We start from the raw sequence: 17199 nt of genomic DNA on the forward strand, positions 1-17199 counted from the left end.
TTAAGATCTCACTATACATTCCACCAATTTTTTTAGTATAGACTACCATTAATAAACTAGTACTTTTTGTCAGATATTACATATACGAAATATAATATTGTAAGAAGATGTTGAAGTAATATTATATATAAGAACGTTTACAGTGAGTGTGAGAAGGGTCTGCACTACCAGAGAGAGATCTATATAACTTCAGGAGTGGATTCAACACATATTATTAGAGCTATATACTCAGTTGGTCCTTCGATGATCTCTAAGGCCGACAACAGGCACAAAAAATATCAAGATACTCCAAATAATTGACGGGGAGTGGAGAGTGATGGGTGAGTGTGCGAGTGAGGTGGAGGTGGGGATAGAGCGAGAGTGGGGTGCGAGCTGAATGGGTAGAGGTGAGTGTGGGAGTATTGATTAATGGATTTCGATCGATCACATCTAAGAATTGTGCAGTACTGGTTATCCTTTTAATGATCTTAATATCCATCGTTAATTACTTGCAAATGACTATATATCTAATATGAAACACGTCTCCTTATATGTAAACCTCACGAAATAGTGTTTTCTTGCACATAACCGCTCAATGCTCGACCTTTTATATTCGTCAGACTTCTATACTTTTGTTAGTTTCAATACTATATCTCCTCTACAGTATCCTTATTGATTGTTGCAATATCCGTGCGTCACTCTCATAACTCCTTATCCAAATCCTTCATAAAACCTAGATTTCAGTTCAATCACAAACTATTGTTTAATGTGTCGTATAAATGTTATACTAACAAATTCTCTCTCTAAATAAACCTTGAGTTTTCAATAATCATATTCTGGAGTTATTGTCATCTACTGACAAACCAAAAACCCTCCATTTCAAAAATCGTCACTCAAACTGATCAGTCGCTCTTTAGTAATTATTCTACTAGATCACACTTCTAAACTTTCCTAGGATATTCAAATTGTCAGAGCTCAGAGTCTAATTTATCACTCTATGTTGTATATTTGTGTATAATACACATTATTTTGTTCATCTAACATGAAAATAAGTAAAGTTCACAACGATCACCATTCGGTCCAATATGGATCATGCAGTTAATTCTACTATTATTAAAACTGCGTAATCATTATTAGTGAAAATAATTTAAAATAGTGTAATTGTCACAATGTGATGTTTAGCTCTATTCAATTTTGAGTATTTGATAAACTTATATCGTATTAATATATGCTAATTGATGTATAGACTTTAGGGATTGTCATCAGTTATGAGATTATAAATTACTACATACGTTACTTCATATAGGATCATGACTGCCAGCAAGTGATGCCTGTCACCCATAGATTTTTTGTAGCGCCAAAATTATCTAATAATAATTAAATTATCTGTTACATGATGACACATTTGATGATAATCTTATCTACTTCTAAATTATGAAATTGTATCACAACTTTTTATTATATCCTCAAGAAAAATATTTTCCATTTTCTTCTAACTAGATCTCTTTATGCTAACATTTTTGAATTTATATACTCTATAATCCTGTTACGATCTCTATAGATTCTTTCTATTTTTTGCTTTCATAAACTCACAGACCCCTTAATCTGTTATAATTCTTAAAGTAACGCAAACAAAATGATCTTAAATTTCAATATACTTTTTTTAAGTTTTTATATATCAATGATCCTGAAGTTTATTTGAAATACATCTGATTATATACTCTTAGATAAACTTACAATATTAAATCTATAATAGAAATTCTTATTACATTTTTAATATAATAGCCTTCCTAAAAAATCTCAAGTGATTTATAAAAGCATAATTAAAATTAAAATGTTTATGAACATCATTTTGTAAATTATGTCCGTGTCTACTTTTATGGTGTGTAGGGTATGCGCCGAAAACACTTGACCATTGGAATCCGTCGATAGCCGAACATATTTTAAAATTTTTCTTTATAGTTGTCGCCCAACAAATTCGCCAGTTATTGAGATAAATTTTCTAAAAACTTAAAAAGTAAAGGTACAGTCCTTACAAATCTTGAAATACTTAATTAGGCGGAATTCAATTTATTTAAATCTGGAAAGATTTTAGAAAACACTCCAATACAATAGGCGTCATGAAATAACATTGTTTTAAGTAAAGGTTCGCTTATAGCGGTAATTATAAATAGTTATATCTATATAACAAATTAATCCTTAAAAGTGTATACGGCACCGTGACTTTTCAAATTTTACAAAAAAATCATCATAACATAATGTGTGCTATAGTGAGGGCGGAGGTCGAGGAGCTTCCAATCAATAATTTATATAGCGCGTGTGTTCACAGATTTATTCAAAATAATTACTGTAGATAACTCCCAACATTTGATGTTTATTGGTCATTAAGGTTCAGGCGTATAAATGCGTTAAGAAGATTCTAAAGTACGAAAACTCACTACTAAAACATTTGGTATATAAGAATACATTTATGATTTCGAATTATGCGAGAGTAAAGACTTTATATTCGTGATCTTTAGGATATAGTCCCTCACCCATCATATCACATTTACGAGATATTAAAAAATCTTTGCCATTATTTAAATTCACACTTTATTAAACATTATATTTCATTTGAATGAGAATATTCTAAAAATTTCAACTTTACTATCTTTCCTATGCCAACACTATACTCTAAAAAATCATGCATTAATAGATAATGTTTACTGGATTATGTGCATGTGTCCATATTTTCTACTTTTATATCCATTATAGTACTTTAGAGTAGTCTACACATCCATGAATCGTAGTAAAATATAATAATAACTGAATTTAATATATAGTTATATAACACTTCTTTTTAGGAAGAAGAATTGAAACTTATATATATATTGACATTTCAGGTTATCTGACCAATTTTATAACGTGGCGGTTGCACAATCCAATTTATTAAATGAAAACTACGAGCTAATCACAATGTAATCTCCACTGTTAACCTCCCTTTGATAGCTTCATAAACTTATTAGAAAGCCTCCATATATTCCACTGCATAATTATTTCTTCTGGTAATTCCAAACTAAATCACATTTAGATAGACATTGTTCACCTCTAGATAACTATTCAATTCTCATTAGTAACATCTCACGTATGTAATACTCATCCTACTTTAAGCGCTAGTACTGCTATTTTTTGAAAATTTTAATCATACCCACTCTGTGATTCATACTATCTTTCGAGGTCTCGCCAATATATAAAGAATTCGAACATCATAAAACTACATTGATAATATCAATTTTATTTTTCATATTCAAATGGACTGAGTGTTAACATTTAAATTTTTTGCTAATTGTCGTCAAAAATTAGGCGTAAAGCAAAAATTGATATTTCATATGGTTTAATAGTAGATAAGCATTATATTCCCACTCCATTATTCGTAAAATGAGGTTTATCTCGTCCTTTAAATCATTGAATTTGATTTTTATATAAAATAGTTATATATTAGAAAATAATATGAGTTATGTGATATTATTTTTCAGAAGATTTCATTCTATATGCCTATGAAAGTTACTCTCAAAACTAACTTTCCTAATTATAATTAAATCTAGAAATTGTATTATGCTTAGTATTATTTCATTTTTCTCGTTCAATTTAGAAATTAACTAAATGTCAAAAAAGAGCTGTCACTTGTGAGATTCTGCTTTACTTTTACATTTTCAACGTTCATTACGGAATTCATACATATTGATCACCGGACCGTCCTACTATCATTACCTTTAGTACATTACTCACCTCTTTTCCGTATCAGTTATTAATCCTTCTTAACATTGTCCTAAACATAAAACCATTTAAGGCTATGGATCCTACATACAATATTTTTTCTTCTGCACAAAAGATATACACTTATAAATATCCAACAAAAAAAATTTACTTTCACAAATCACTCAATATACATAACCTCCACCTTAGATTACTATCGAGCCATAGTTAGTAATATAAGTGCGCAAAAACAGAGTTCACTCATAACTATTACCCCCTATTATATACAACCTATCGTTCGCTCAACATCATGTATTATATTACTCACAGTAATAAAAACTCCATACACTAACCTTCTAAACACACCACACACATACATTCTCATATACTTTAGAATTTTTGAATAAAAGAATCTCCGTTGCACAACCCGAGTTACATGTACGTGTTATTTGGACGTAGGCAGCTTCGCAGATTAACATTTTTGAATAGGGATGAGCAACCTACTTTCTCATGAAAATTTGTATAAGACTATAATTAATAAAATATGTATTATTATAAAAAAAAGAAAAAACACTAAAGTCACCGTTACAACACTATAGTCTCCTCTTGATTTATTTACAAAATCTACCTTAACTAAACCACTCATGCTATAATCATGACTAAAATAATTCTATAGAGATTTTCAAGTTAAAGTTCTAATTTTTTCTGCTAAATTAAATTCACAATTCAACTAACCAGACCCTTCTCTCCAACAATCTCCATCACAAGTTCGACATAAGTTCGATCTATATGTTATCCACTTATGATAAACATCTTCTCCTCAATAAAGTGCCAAAACTCTTTTATTAAAATATTATGACACCAAATATTTCAACATCTATAATGTTTTTTATTTAAAATGAAATTTTGTTTGGAACCTCAATCATGAGCTATTCACACACATAATCACTATTATGTAAAACTCATCAAATCATAATAAAATATATGTATTATTTCAGTCCATTACAACACCGTCAGTAAGTCGATTCTCCTTTCTACTCCTTACGAGATTTGAATATTTCAAACTAGTAACTGAGCACTCAAAGGGGAAACATCAAAGCGGATAATAAACCTACCCTCCATAACGGCAGCATAAAGTACTATCAGCAGTATGATATTTTGCTATATCTATTTTTGCTTTCGAGCCTAAATAGGGGTAGCCAAATGATAATGACCCTATAACACACACCTAAGTCATTATCTACAATTCTGAAGGTACCATGATCCACTCTGTGTGCGACCCAAATTAAATCTAAATCATTCACCAATCAGAGAGACACTAGTGGACACATATTGAATTAGGTGCTGTAGTGAATATGCAAAAATATATCATATTATATATGCTTGATCAATGCATAATTTGACCAAGCTTCAAAAAAAATTATTTTCCTTTTTTATAATTCTAAACTTAACTCAATCTTGGAAGTTGAATACTACTCTCATGATATAGTGGAATCACCCAGTACTTTCAAAACAATCAGTAAATCACCTAAACTTTTTTACTTTGGTTACCAAAATTCTTTGTGATTGTGCACATGATGAAGACAGAAAAACAGTATTTTAATGTAAATGCCAAAAGTTGACACTGATTTGATAGATTTACTATATTTAATTGATATAGATATTTTCTAAACAGTTCATCTACAGAAAAAAATAAACATTGGTCATAAAAACAAAAGTTAATATACTACTACGTCAAATTAACATATCAAAGGTCTGTTTTAAATACACCAATACAAACTACCAAACTTATTTACTAAATAAAGAAACAATCAGTTCCTGATCATAAGCTAACCACCACAATGTCTATATCATCAATATGTTTAAATATCAATAGCATTACATAAATTTACAGCAAAATGGACATAATTCAACCTTGCCCTTCCTCACTGCGTTACCGAGAAATCATAAGTCTTGGCAGAATTTATATTAGTGTGCTGCTATATCTATAGATCATTATTCCATGTCTGTTATAAAACTCAGCTTCACATGTCTCAAAATAATATGATCTCTAGTACCGCATTGCGCACAAAACTCGACCTCAAGTACTGAAAGTATAATGTCATCCCTAGCATAAATCTTTCCTCCTCTCCACGCGATGATTGAACACTCCCTTAAGAAACTCATCCTCTGATCCCCCCCTCTTCACGATAACGATGTCCAATCTGGAAATAAATTATAATTGAATATAATTCCTATCTCGCAATATCACAATGACAGCACACCTGGGTATTAAGCTTCCCACCACTTCATCCTATATGCGTCCTGCGTGCATTAAAAATTAAATCAATTGTGTAAATCTAATATTTTTCGCGCATAAGTGTGATTCTCTAATTGAAGTCATCATAACAGCCCATGAGTTGATCAAAAAATGCCCAAAAACTCAATTGTTATAATCTTAGTGCTTTAATGCCGTATTCTCTCATATACAAACTAATGGTAGAATCCGTCTATGTGATATTATTTTACGCATTGTACGTTTAAAATAAAAAGAAAATGGATCTTCGAATGCTCAATACGTTCTTCATAACTTGATAAGGCAAGTAGAACTGTACAGGAAAAGTGTGTGCGATTTAGATTCTCACTCCGAACTAATTTAAAGCAGTTAACATGCTATATCTTGCATGATACTTTGCTCTCCCAGTACACGCCTACATGGGAAATTTGGGAATTTGAATGTTAATTTTTTGACAAATACGAATTGTATGGAATATGCCGAAACAATGAATTGTTTAGTAGCAGTAATAGAATGCAATATTGAATTAGATGAAATTGATCAAAACAATATGCTTTTTTAAAACATTAGTATCTGATAAATCAAATAAATTGAATTTGTTACAGAATTCTTTAACTGTAAGAAGATGTTGACAATTAAAGTGTTATGTTGAGAGCAATTAATGGTCACACACGTGTTCTGCGACTTCTTCTTTCTGATCCATCCATTGATGTCAATGCCACTAACAACTCATCACGTACAGCATTGATCCGGGCAGCTCGTGACGGACATTTCGAAGCTTTAGAACTTCTCTTGAGTTTTCCAGGCATCGAGAAGAACATCGTCGACAAGAAGAATCGCAGTGCTCTTCATTACGCAGTTCTTCTCCACCACAAACAGTGCGTTGAGTGTCTTCTGAACGACAAAGATGTCAATCCACAACTTCCTGATGATTCTAGTTTCACACCTCTTCACATCGCTGCATCTAATGATTTCTCAGACTTAATCCGTCTTTTCGCCGATCGAGATGACGTTGACTTGAACTGCGTCGACTCAATCCAGTGGACACCTCTCCATGTTGCCGCTAAATGCGGCTCAACTAGTTTCGTCGAAGAGTTGCTTCAACACGAAAATGTCGATGTCAACCGTCAGAACTTGATGAAGCGAACTCCTATTTTCAACGCTATTGAAAACGAAAAAATCGAAGTTGTCAAAGTTCTCCTTTCTCGTGAAGACCTCGATTTGAGTGTTGTTGACAGCGAAGGACACACAGCTAAAGACGTCGCACTCCAGACAAAGAACGAAGATATCATTAATCTTCTTTTAAATAAATGAGTTTTTTTTATTTTTTTGTTTGTAAAAAAATTATTTTTAATAATAAAAAACGATAATAATAAATCCTTGAAAAATTAACGCACTTGTCTAAAAAAATGATAAATGATGTTACGTATTGGAAGCATATTTATCCTGCTTTACAGAAATATGTTGAAAAGTGAGTAAAGTTATGAATAAACTGATCCTAGTGAATGATATTGTATTACACAGAAATTGAATGCGACATTTGAAATTGTTTGCAATAGCGAGAGAATAGATTATTGAATGACAAAAATGCATCTTGAGTGTCTTTACTTATACTTGTAATGACAAATGTTCTTAAGGGTGCACTTACGCGTATCTGACTTTAATTCAAATTTCTGACAAATGGCGTGAAGTGTCATTGAAAATTAACCTTAAACATCTGAATCGAAGGACATGTAATACAGGTGTAAGTGCACTCTTAAGAAAAATTTTCCACTTCAAGATAGCAATGATATAATAGAATTGAATAAGAAATCGTTAAATTTATTATCCAACATCTCCCCAAGATACAATGTCCAATCATTTGTAAACGAAGAATATTACAAAATATCATCGAAATAACAATAATTCTTTTTGCTATAGTTTTATTCTTTCTGTCATAGCAAATTTCTATTATAATATTGAACTCTTTATTGAAATATCAGTTTGTTAATACTTAGATGCCTTACAAAGAAAACCTATTTCGAAATTAAGAGCCATGTTCCCGATATTATTGCATTACTATATCAGTACTAATTATTTAAATTCACTGTAACAAATACGAACTCTTTGAAAATTAAATTGAGAAATCAAGCCGCATCATCTTTTGAATATAAAGTTTTTCATATTTCAATTGATATTAAACAATTGATGAATGCTTTCGTTAATAATGGTCTTTAATTACAATTTTTTGATTATATAAATTCATAAATCATGAATATTAATGCCTTCGTCTAAAGGAAAATTGATGATATAAATCAAAAGCAGATCTCATAGGCTTTTTATCTATAATAGGAAACTCTGCTTCACACAGATATGATGAAAAGTGAGAAAGATTATGAATAGAATATATATTTTGAACATTATTTGTTGTAACTGATTTATATGTTTTATCTATTATTCTGTCACAGAAAGAATTTTTAACTGTAATTGAACCACCATTATTTTGATGAAATTCTTTTTCTGATCCTTTGTTTCCAAGAAATGAACAGTTTTCAATAAGAACAGTTGATCCAAATGCATAGAATGTTCCATAATCAGATTTTTTGTGTTCATTATTCAAAACATTACAAAAATTAAAATTATAGTTACCACTATCTAATTCTAAAATTATATAATATGATGTTGTGTTACAAAATGATGAATATGTTACGTTACTTAGACTTGTTGGTTCATATAGAAGTATTCCTGAGTCAAAGTTTGCTTCACAGAAACTTGTGTTGATTGATTTAACTTCAATATTTCCATACCAAAGACTATTTGTTCTAGGTTTTTCTAAATTTCCGCATTCATAAAAAGAACTTTCATAAAGATAATTTTTATTATTTGAATTATAAACTAATTTAACATATGAATGATGTCCTTGATCGTTTGTTTTTGATTTGTAGCCACATGTTCGGTATTGGACAATGGAACTATCACAGTTAAAGTAGAGAGATCCACCTTCTGTATTACTGCTGCAGTTAGTAAATGAACAATCGGAATTAAGGAATTTATTGTTTGTATTCGTAAAATAAATGGCACTATTGGTCGTAATAGCGATAAATATGCTTTCAAATATGAAACACTCATTATTTGTCGATTTAGCTGTAACGTTTGTGCCACAAATAGGTTCTGAATTAGGTGGTGTATTGTAAAAGAGTTCCCAAACATCACCAGAAGATTGAGAAAGATTAAATACTTTTTCTTCCTAAAATGAATTGTAAACTTCAGAAAACTACTTCCCTCGTCAAAATTTTTAAGAAAAATTTTTTATCTCTTCCATCAAGGAATAAAAACAGGGGAAAAGATATTACCATAAGTAATGAGTCGAATCCTTGCTGTCCAAAAGCGTGGCCTTACACCTTATGTTGCTTTTGATTGTCAATCACTTCCTTCCAAGTTAATTACAAATCAGAAGCATCAAGAAGAGTGACACGAAGCTTTACTTATTACTCAACAATTCTAAAAAGAACTGCGATTACCATCAGCATTTGAATATTATCAAAAATCAATTGAAGAAAGAACTTATAAATGAATACATCGAGTACATAGTATCACCATATGAATTAGATTCACAATTATCATATCTTGCAAGAACAAGATACTTTGATTGTGTTTTAACATATCTAACACCATTAATACTATACAAACTTTATGATTTCTTACAAGTTACTTGAAATAGATACCAATATTTCATAACTTTTCATAAATTAACACCCAACAACTTTAGAACTCTTTGTATATTCTTTTGATGTAACTATTCACCATCAATTACAAATCTTTCTCTGAAACTATCTCTTAAACTCCTTTTATAATACGAAAATTCAACAAATGTAATTATTTCTTCTAGATCTAACTAAAAAATACAGAATTTCCATACAAATTCTAATACATGTTTACCATTGTATTTAAAACATTCTTTTATCCTCTTTCATATGATCCAATAACAGAACCATTAATTTTTTTCATTCAGAATCTCCGTAAGAACACAACTTTTTTTATAATCATACATTTCTGCAGATATACTTAAACATCTTGTTCAAGGTTAAATTGACACCATTACTCTTTGGACCATTTGAATTTACCAAATTCATCACCATCTGTCCTTACTTCAAAACAAACTATTCTCCAAAGATTGAAAGTTTCAAAGTCTTATAACCATCACAATCTAAGTATTTCAAGTTCACAAGACTCAATGACAAACATTTCCAGATATCATTCAATTCCACATCATATTTCCAATCTATCAAACTAATAGTTGATTGAAAAAAGACGAAATTAATTTTGATATTTGTTCAAATTACGAAATTAACATTTTATTTTTTTCTCATAACACATGATATATCCAATGATATATATCATATTCATCTCTTTAATTCATTCATAAGAAATCAAAATTTATTTCTATCTCAGAAACAGAGATTTTATTTATTATTTATTTTCTTATTAATTGATATTTTTTCTTTCATAATTTCCATAATTTAATGCAGATTGTAGAATCCATTTTAACTTCATGAATAATGATACGCACAGTATTCCAAACTTATCTTAGTCGATACAGTTCCAAAATTTAATGAAGCCATCTTTGAGTGCAAAGTTTATGACTTGAAGTTTGTTTGTGAATATTCTTCACCAGTACAAGCTTTCACGTATTGCATAGAAAGTTGTTGAATAATTCCCAAGTGAGTGTGTTGTTACAATTGCCTGTCAATCATCATCATCAAACAAGACAACATTTGTGAAGCGTCTTTCCATTGCTCTTCGTGTTGTCTGTTACTATTCTATTGTTATTGAAATGAACTATTATTTTGTCGATCGCAAGAAGACACCAAAGGGCCCAGATGGCAAGAACGACTTCTAGTGCATTTGTGCCATCAATGTTTATGTTCTTGCTTATAATGTCCACACGTTACTTAAATGGGAAACAATTCTTCGCCGCAAGTACGATTTCAAGCAAGACAAGGGCATCAACATCGAAACAGAGAAACAGACACTTCCAGGCAACACATTCCTCATCCTTGAAGGCATTCACAGTTTGAATCCATAATTACTTGGTCCAACTGGTCGCGACATAGTCACTCCAATCTACGTTGCTCCACCTACACCACTTGTTGTCGACAATGACCACCACATCCTAACATCATATATTCGTCTCATCCGCCACATCATCATAGATCACAGGTACCTCGTCTATTCTGCTCGTAAAACAAACCACTGATGGACATCGGTCCGAGTTGGCGAAGAGAAGAACATTTTCCCATACCAAGGTGATGCAGAAATGTTCTTCAACTCTTCATTGCTTAAGGAACTTCCAGTTCTTTCTATCTACTGCCTCAATTTGCTCTCTGATGCCACAATTCCATATCATCGCTATCCACTCACCTCTGAAGTCACCCAGGAGGCTAAGCAACTCCTCAGAATGTTCTCCGGAAAACCTCTTGAAGGAGTTCCGCACATCTTGTGAATTTTCGAGTTCGTCTGTGTCTCTGACATAAAGTACTAAGAATAAGTTTAATAAACACCTAAACTCATAATAGTTTAATCAAAATAAATGCAAGCTATCAGTTTCGGATAAGAAAGAAAAATGCATCAACTCTGAAGAAGAAACGCGATACAACTAATATTGACGAGTTAAATTGCTGTATTCACAAACTTCATTGTATAACAAAAAAGAATAACTGTGAATATTTTTTAACATTCAATTTTGATTCAAATTATAAGTTTTTAACGGAACAATTCACAAGTGAATATTGAAATTTGATTGATTGTCAAAAAATTTATTTATATTAAAACAATACAAAGAGAAATAATGAAATGATATGAATAATGATAAACAATTTCATATTTTGTGATAATATTCTTCTTTATCATTAAATCTAAAATAGGAAACTCTGCTTCACACAGATATGATGAAAAGTGTGAAAGATTATGAATAGAATATATATTTTGAACATTATTTGTTGTAACTGATTGATATGTTTTATCTATTATTCTGTCACAGAAAGAATCTTTAACTGTAATTGAACCAGAAAGATCTTGATAAAATTCTACTCCTGGTCCTGTGTTTCCAAGAAATGAACAGTTTTCAATAAGAACAGTTGATCCAAATGCATAGAACGTTCCATAATCAGATTTTTTGTGTTCATTATTCAAAACATTACAAAAATTAAAATTATAGTTACCACGATTTAATTCTAAAATTAAATAATTTGATGTTGTGTTACAAAATGATGAATATGTTACATTACTTAGACTTGTTGGTTGATGTAGAAATATTCCTGAGTCATAGTTTGCTTCACAGAAACTTGTGTTGATTGATTTAACTTCAATATTTCCATACCAAAGAAGATTTGTTGCTCTTTTTTCTAAATTTCCGCATAAATAAAAAGAACTTTCATAAAGATAATTTTTATTATTTGAATTATAATATATTTCAACATATGAATGATGTCCTCTATCAGAGTTTGTTTTTGATTTGTAGCCACATGTTCGGTATTGGACAATGGAACTATTACATTTAAAGTAGATAGATCCACCATTTGTATTACTGCTGCAGTTAGTAAATGAACAATCTGAGTTAAGAAATTTATTGCTTGTATTCGTAAAATAAATGGCACTATTTGTTGTAATTTCAATGAAGATACTGTTAAAAATGAAACACTCGTTTTCTGTTGATGTTGCTTGAACATTCTTCCCAGTGATTGGTTTTGGTGATGTTGATGTTCCATAAAAAAGTTCCCAAACATCACCAGCAGATTGTGAAAGATCAAAAACTTTCTCTTCTTAAGGGTGTACTCCGGTCAAAAAATGGGGACAGTTTGTCTCGCTAGGGCACCTTATAAAGCTGTATCAGCGCCCAAAATTTAGGATACTATTATATTAAGTAATTGGACCATGCTAGTCGGATTTAAGGCAAAGTTTTTAATTGATCATTTATTGATGCAATCATTTTCTAAAAGCAAGCTTACCAACCTTCAAAATATATTTACTGCAGGATAAAAATTATTATACCATAGATTACACAAATTTCAACAGAAATCAATATTATTTTTTCAAATCCCTCATGATTATTTAATAAATAATAGAATGTATATTTTATGTACTAGTTGTAGTTAATTCTCATATAACAAAATCTTTCTATACGTATTATGATACGCTCATTTTATTACATTTAGAATTATATTGAAATTCTGTATTTATTTGCTTCTTCAATATGCTAGCAACTATCAGAAGTATTGACAAGTAGCTTCGTTTCAACCATAGAGTTCGAAGTTTAATTTTCCAAATTCTATCGTAGAAATTACACGTTGGACTTTTTGTGTGCATTCAGTAGTAATTTTAATGCGTTTTCGAGTTATTAGGTATTTAGTGTGCAACTCTGCAAAAAAAGAAAATTCAATATTTTTATCAACTTGAATTTGGTTCAAAATAGTTGTATCAGCAAAACAATCTAATACATGTTATATTTTTTATTAGACTTTTGAAGAATTTGTTGTTTTCGATGAAGTACATGGTTTTAAGAAATAGAGCCATGCGTTTTAGAATGTAGCTTCTTTGTCATTGCAGAAACAATATATTATTAGCGCGCTATGTTATGTTGTATATTTATCTTGTTTTTGTTGTTTTTTCTTCACATTAGATTAAAAAAGTGAATTTGTAAAGTTTTCGATTTTTGATAGAACTCATTGAATTCGACCGGAGTCAGTGTCAGATTCATAGAACTCTTGCTATATGAACATTGCAACAATTCTTTAACGGTAGATTATATATATACCAAATAAGGAATCTACTCTGAGAGAATCACTTTCCAAATTTTTTCCGTTTAGCTTATGGATGTCGGATTCCACAAAAAATAAGGTTCTCAAGACACTTGGTGTCTTGACCTTTTTTTTGTACGTTAGAAATGTACGTTTAATCAATTTGCTCGGCGTTTGCCGAGCTCACATGCTGACATTCACAATCCTAACCATTTTTGGTATAGGATCTACAAATCTTCATTTTATAATGAAGTTCTCTTTTGGATTCTTAATTTGATCCTATCCAAAATGAGAACTTCATTATAAACGCTCTTTAAAGAACTCTCTGATCCATATTTTGTCAGAGATTGCATATCAATTACACTAGAGCAAAGTTCTTCCTGAAGATTAATCTTTTATAAGCTGATCCTCAGAAAGAACTTTGCTCTTTTCGACTTATATACAGAATCCAACGATAAATTGGGGGAATGGTATTAGCTACCCTAAAGTACTATGAATTTCTCTTCATAGTACCTTTTGAGAAGCTAAATACCGCTCAAATACATTGTTTTAGAGGTGATTACAAGAACCCAACATTAATGCAAAGTTCTTTGGGTCTATCTCAATCAATAAGGTAACTCAAAGGAGTTTGCATTAATTAAGGAATATCTTATTCATAAAAAGCATAAATACATTAATTATGAACAGATTTCTTTCGAAGACCCCAATTAAATGAGAGTCTTCGAAAGAAATCTGTTCATAATATAGTAAATACTTGAAAACAACTCTTTGGTGAGTAAAGAATGATACGTCAAACCCTAATTAGGATAACTCTGCAAGAGTTTCACTATTTAGTGAAACATCTTGTTGAGTTTTTTCTTAATTTATGATTGCTGACGTTCCGATGACCAGAGAGTACTTTTACAACGCTTTTAGAGCAGTATTAATACGAAGCCTCTCATTGAATGAGAGACTTCGGATTAATACTGTTCTATTCAAGTAGTCTCACTAAGCACTGACTTCCTGTAGACTAAAGAACTGGATTACATCTACTAATCAATTGATTCGGATGGAAATCAGAAAGCGTATTCGAGAAGATACAATCCAGAAGTGCAAGACTTAAGAATTCTAAGTTAGAATATCATAAGTACTGCAGTCCTGGATTGTAGAATTCATATGATGGCCAAGTGGAGAGATCATAATGATGCAGGATAATGTATGCGGCAAATGATGTTATATGCTTATAGAAGTAGGCAAATGCAGTACAATGATATATACTTTATATAAACATATAATATCATTTGACGTATAGCATAATATCAAGATAGCATAGCAAAATAAATTTTTAGAGGGTAAAAATATATGAAAATGGGTAAAATTCAATAGTGTCTGACCTATCGTTGTTTTTGATGGTGTCTTATGTAACCGTCAGACACATTCAAATTTTGAATGTGTCTTGTGGTTTGACAGACACCTTTGAAAAAATAAAATCTCTTTATTTAATTATATAGAACCTTTACATATTATACTAGATTTACCCGTTTAATTGTTGAGTTTTGATATAATAATTTTTTCTTTGAAAAATGCGCAAAATAAATTTGAAAATAAAAATTTGAAGTCAAGACACTATGATGACACCTAGCAATTTCCAGAGACACCTATCGTTGGAAAATTACATCCGTAGTTTAGCTCGAAATGAAGTTAAGTTTTTAGTATTTTTTACAAAATTTGATTTTTCTCAAAAATTTGGAATTTTAGGAAACAAAGCTCTTCGTTAGTATGTATTATAGGTATATGTATTATCTCGTTGAGCAATGTCACTGCCTCTTGAGGAAAAAAAATAGTTACATTTACTATTTTTCATATAAATTCCAGCAATTTTAGGAGTGCTTGCAACAAACATAAGTATCTCAAATACTTAAATATTGAGACATGGACTTGGTACATATATACTATATATCTATAGCACCACGAAGAGTTTTCTCCATTCCAAGCTTCAATATGGAGTTATAATGAGATCTAAATTATACTTCTAAAAACAATAAAATTTTCAAAATTTTAAGTGATAATTAATTGCAATTCTCTTTTATTTAATAGACCTCATATCATTCTATAAATATACTATTATCATTTCTTAATTCAAATATTTAATTCAGGGGAGGCAGTGTATGTGCCCTAAAATTGAATGGGTCGGAGTACACCCTTAAAAGAAATGTAAACTTCAGAAAGTTACTCCCTTGTCAATATTTTAATGAGTCGTATCATGGCTATTTAAAAATTTGGCCTCACCCCTGTTATTGTTTTTGATTGTTAAGCAGCCAAGTTTATGACAAATTAGAAGCTTCAAGAAGAGCGACGTGAACCATTATACTTATTGTCATCAATTTTAAATAGAACGACGATTACCATCAGCATTTGAATATTATCAAAAATCAATTGAAGAAAAACTTATAAAAGAATACATCGCGTATATCGTATCACCATATGAATCAGATTCACAATTATCATATCTTGCAAGAACAAGATACTATTGTGTTTAACATATCTAACACCATTAGTATTATACAACACTTTATGATTCTTACAAGTTACTTGAAATAGATACCAATATTTTCATAACTTTTCATAAATTAACACACAACAACTTTAGAACTCTTTGTATATTCTTTTGATGTAACTATTCACCATCATTACAAATCTTCTCTGAAACTATCTCTTAAACTCATTTTATAATACGAAAATTCAACAAATGTAATTATTTCTGCTATATCATACCAAAAAATACATAATTTCCATACAAATTCTAATACATGTTTAACATTGTATTTAGAACATTCCTTTTTGCTCTTTCATATGATCCAAAAACAGAACAATAATTTTTTCATTCAGAATCTCCGTAAGAACACAACTTTTTTAATAATCATACATTGCTGCAGATATACTTAAACATCTTGTTCAAGGTTAAATCAAGGAAAAATATCCATCGTAGGAAAGATCATTAGCCATGAAAGATAGCACAATCAGTATTGATACTTGGTGAATGATTGTACAGGCAGTATCAAATTAAGAATTTCATTTCAGATGATAATCCAGAGCCAATTCCAGATGGAACATACGTTTTTGTTGTTGGACGAATTACCCTGCTATTGAAGATGGAATATCTTCATTCACAATCAAACCCATAACAGAATTCGATCAAATTCCTTATCATATGCTTTACTCATTGTTCGTACACTTACAGACAACAAGAGGAACACCCCCAGACTCCTCTTTCGCTCAAGCACCAAAGCATTTGAAACATCAGCACCTCCTCCAATGCGATCAAGCGAAGACAGAGATGAAAAGATTAAGAATGTCATTGAATTCCTCAAAGAGAACAATTCAGATCGCGGAACTCCAGAAGAACAAATTATTCAACATTTCTCACACATATACTCGCAGAAGAAGTTAAGAAAG

At 30.6% G+C, this 17199-nt stretch overlaps 2 protein-coding genes across 2 annotated transcripts, besides 1 other annotated feature; both read left to right on the top strand.

Annotated features, from left to right (window-relative positions):
• Positions 1 to 6634: 6634 nt before the first annotated feature.
• On the top strand, positions 6635 to 7303 carry TVAGG3_0823620 (2-5A-dependent ribonuclease family; the record flags this gene model as incomplete). Its single annotated transcript, XM_051248153.1, has 1 exon — positions 6635 to 7303. One exon carries the CDS (start codon positions 6635 to 6637, stop codon positions 7301 to 7303), a length of 669 nt encoding a protein of 222 aa, XP_051083628.1.
• Positions 7304 to 7621: 318 nt separating this feature from the next.
• Positions 7622 to 7748: a mobile genetic element.
• A 1519-nt stretch (positions 7749 to 9267) lies between these two features.
• On the top strand, positions 9268 to 13854 carry TVAGG3_0823640 (phosphoribulokinase uridine kinase family; the record flags this gene model as incomplete). Its single annotated transcript, XM_051248154.1, has 1 exon — positions 11286 to 11471. One exon carries the CDS (start codon positions 11286 to 11288, stop codon positions 11469 to 11471), a length of 186 nt encoding a protein of 61 aa, XP_051083629.1.
• Between the last annotated feature and the right edge of the window lie 3345 nt (positions 13855 to 17199).

Source organism: Trichomonas vaginalis, chromosome VI, assembly GCF_026262505.1.
Source record: "Trichomonas vaginalis G3 chromosome VI, whole genome shotgun sequence".
Taxonomy (NCBI): domain Eukaryota; phylum Parabasalia; order Trichomonadida; family Trichomonadidae; genus Trichomonas; species Trichomonas vaginalis.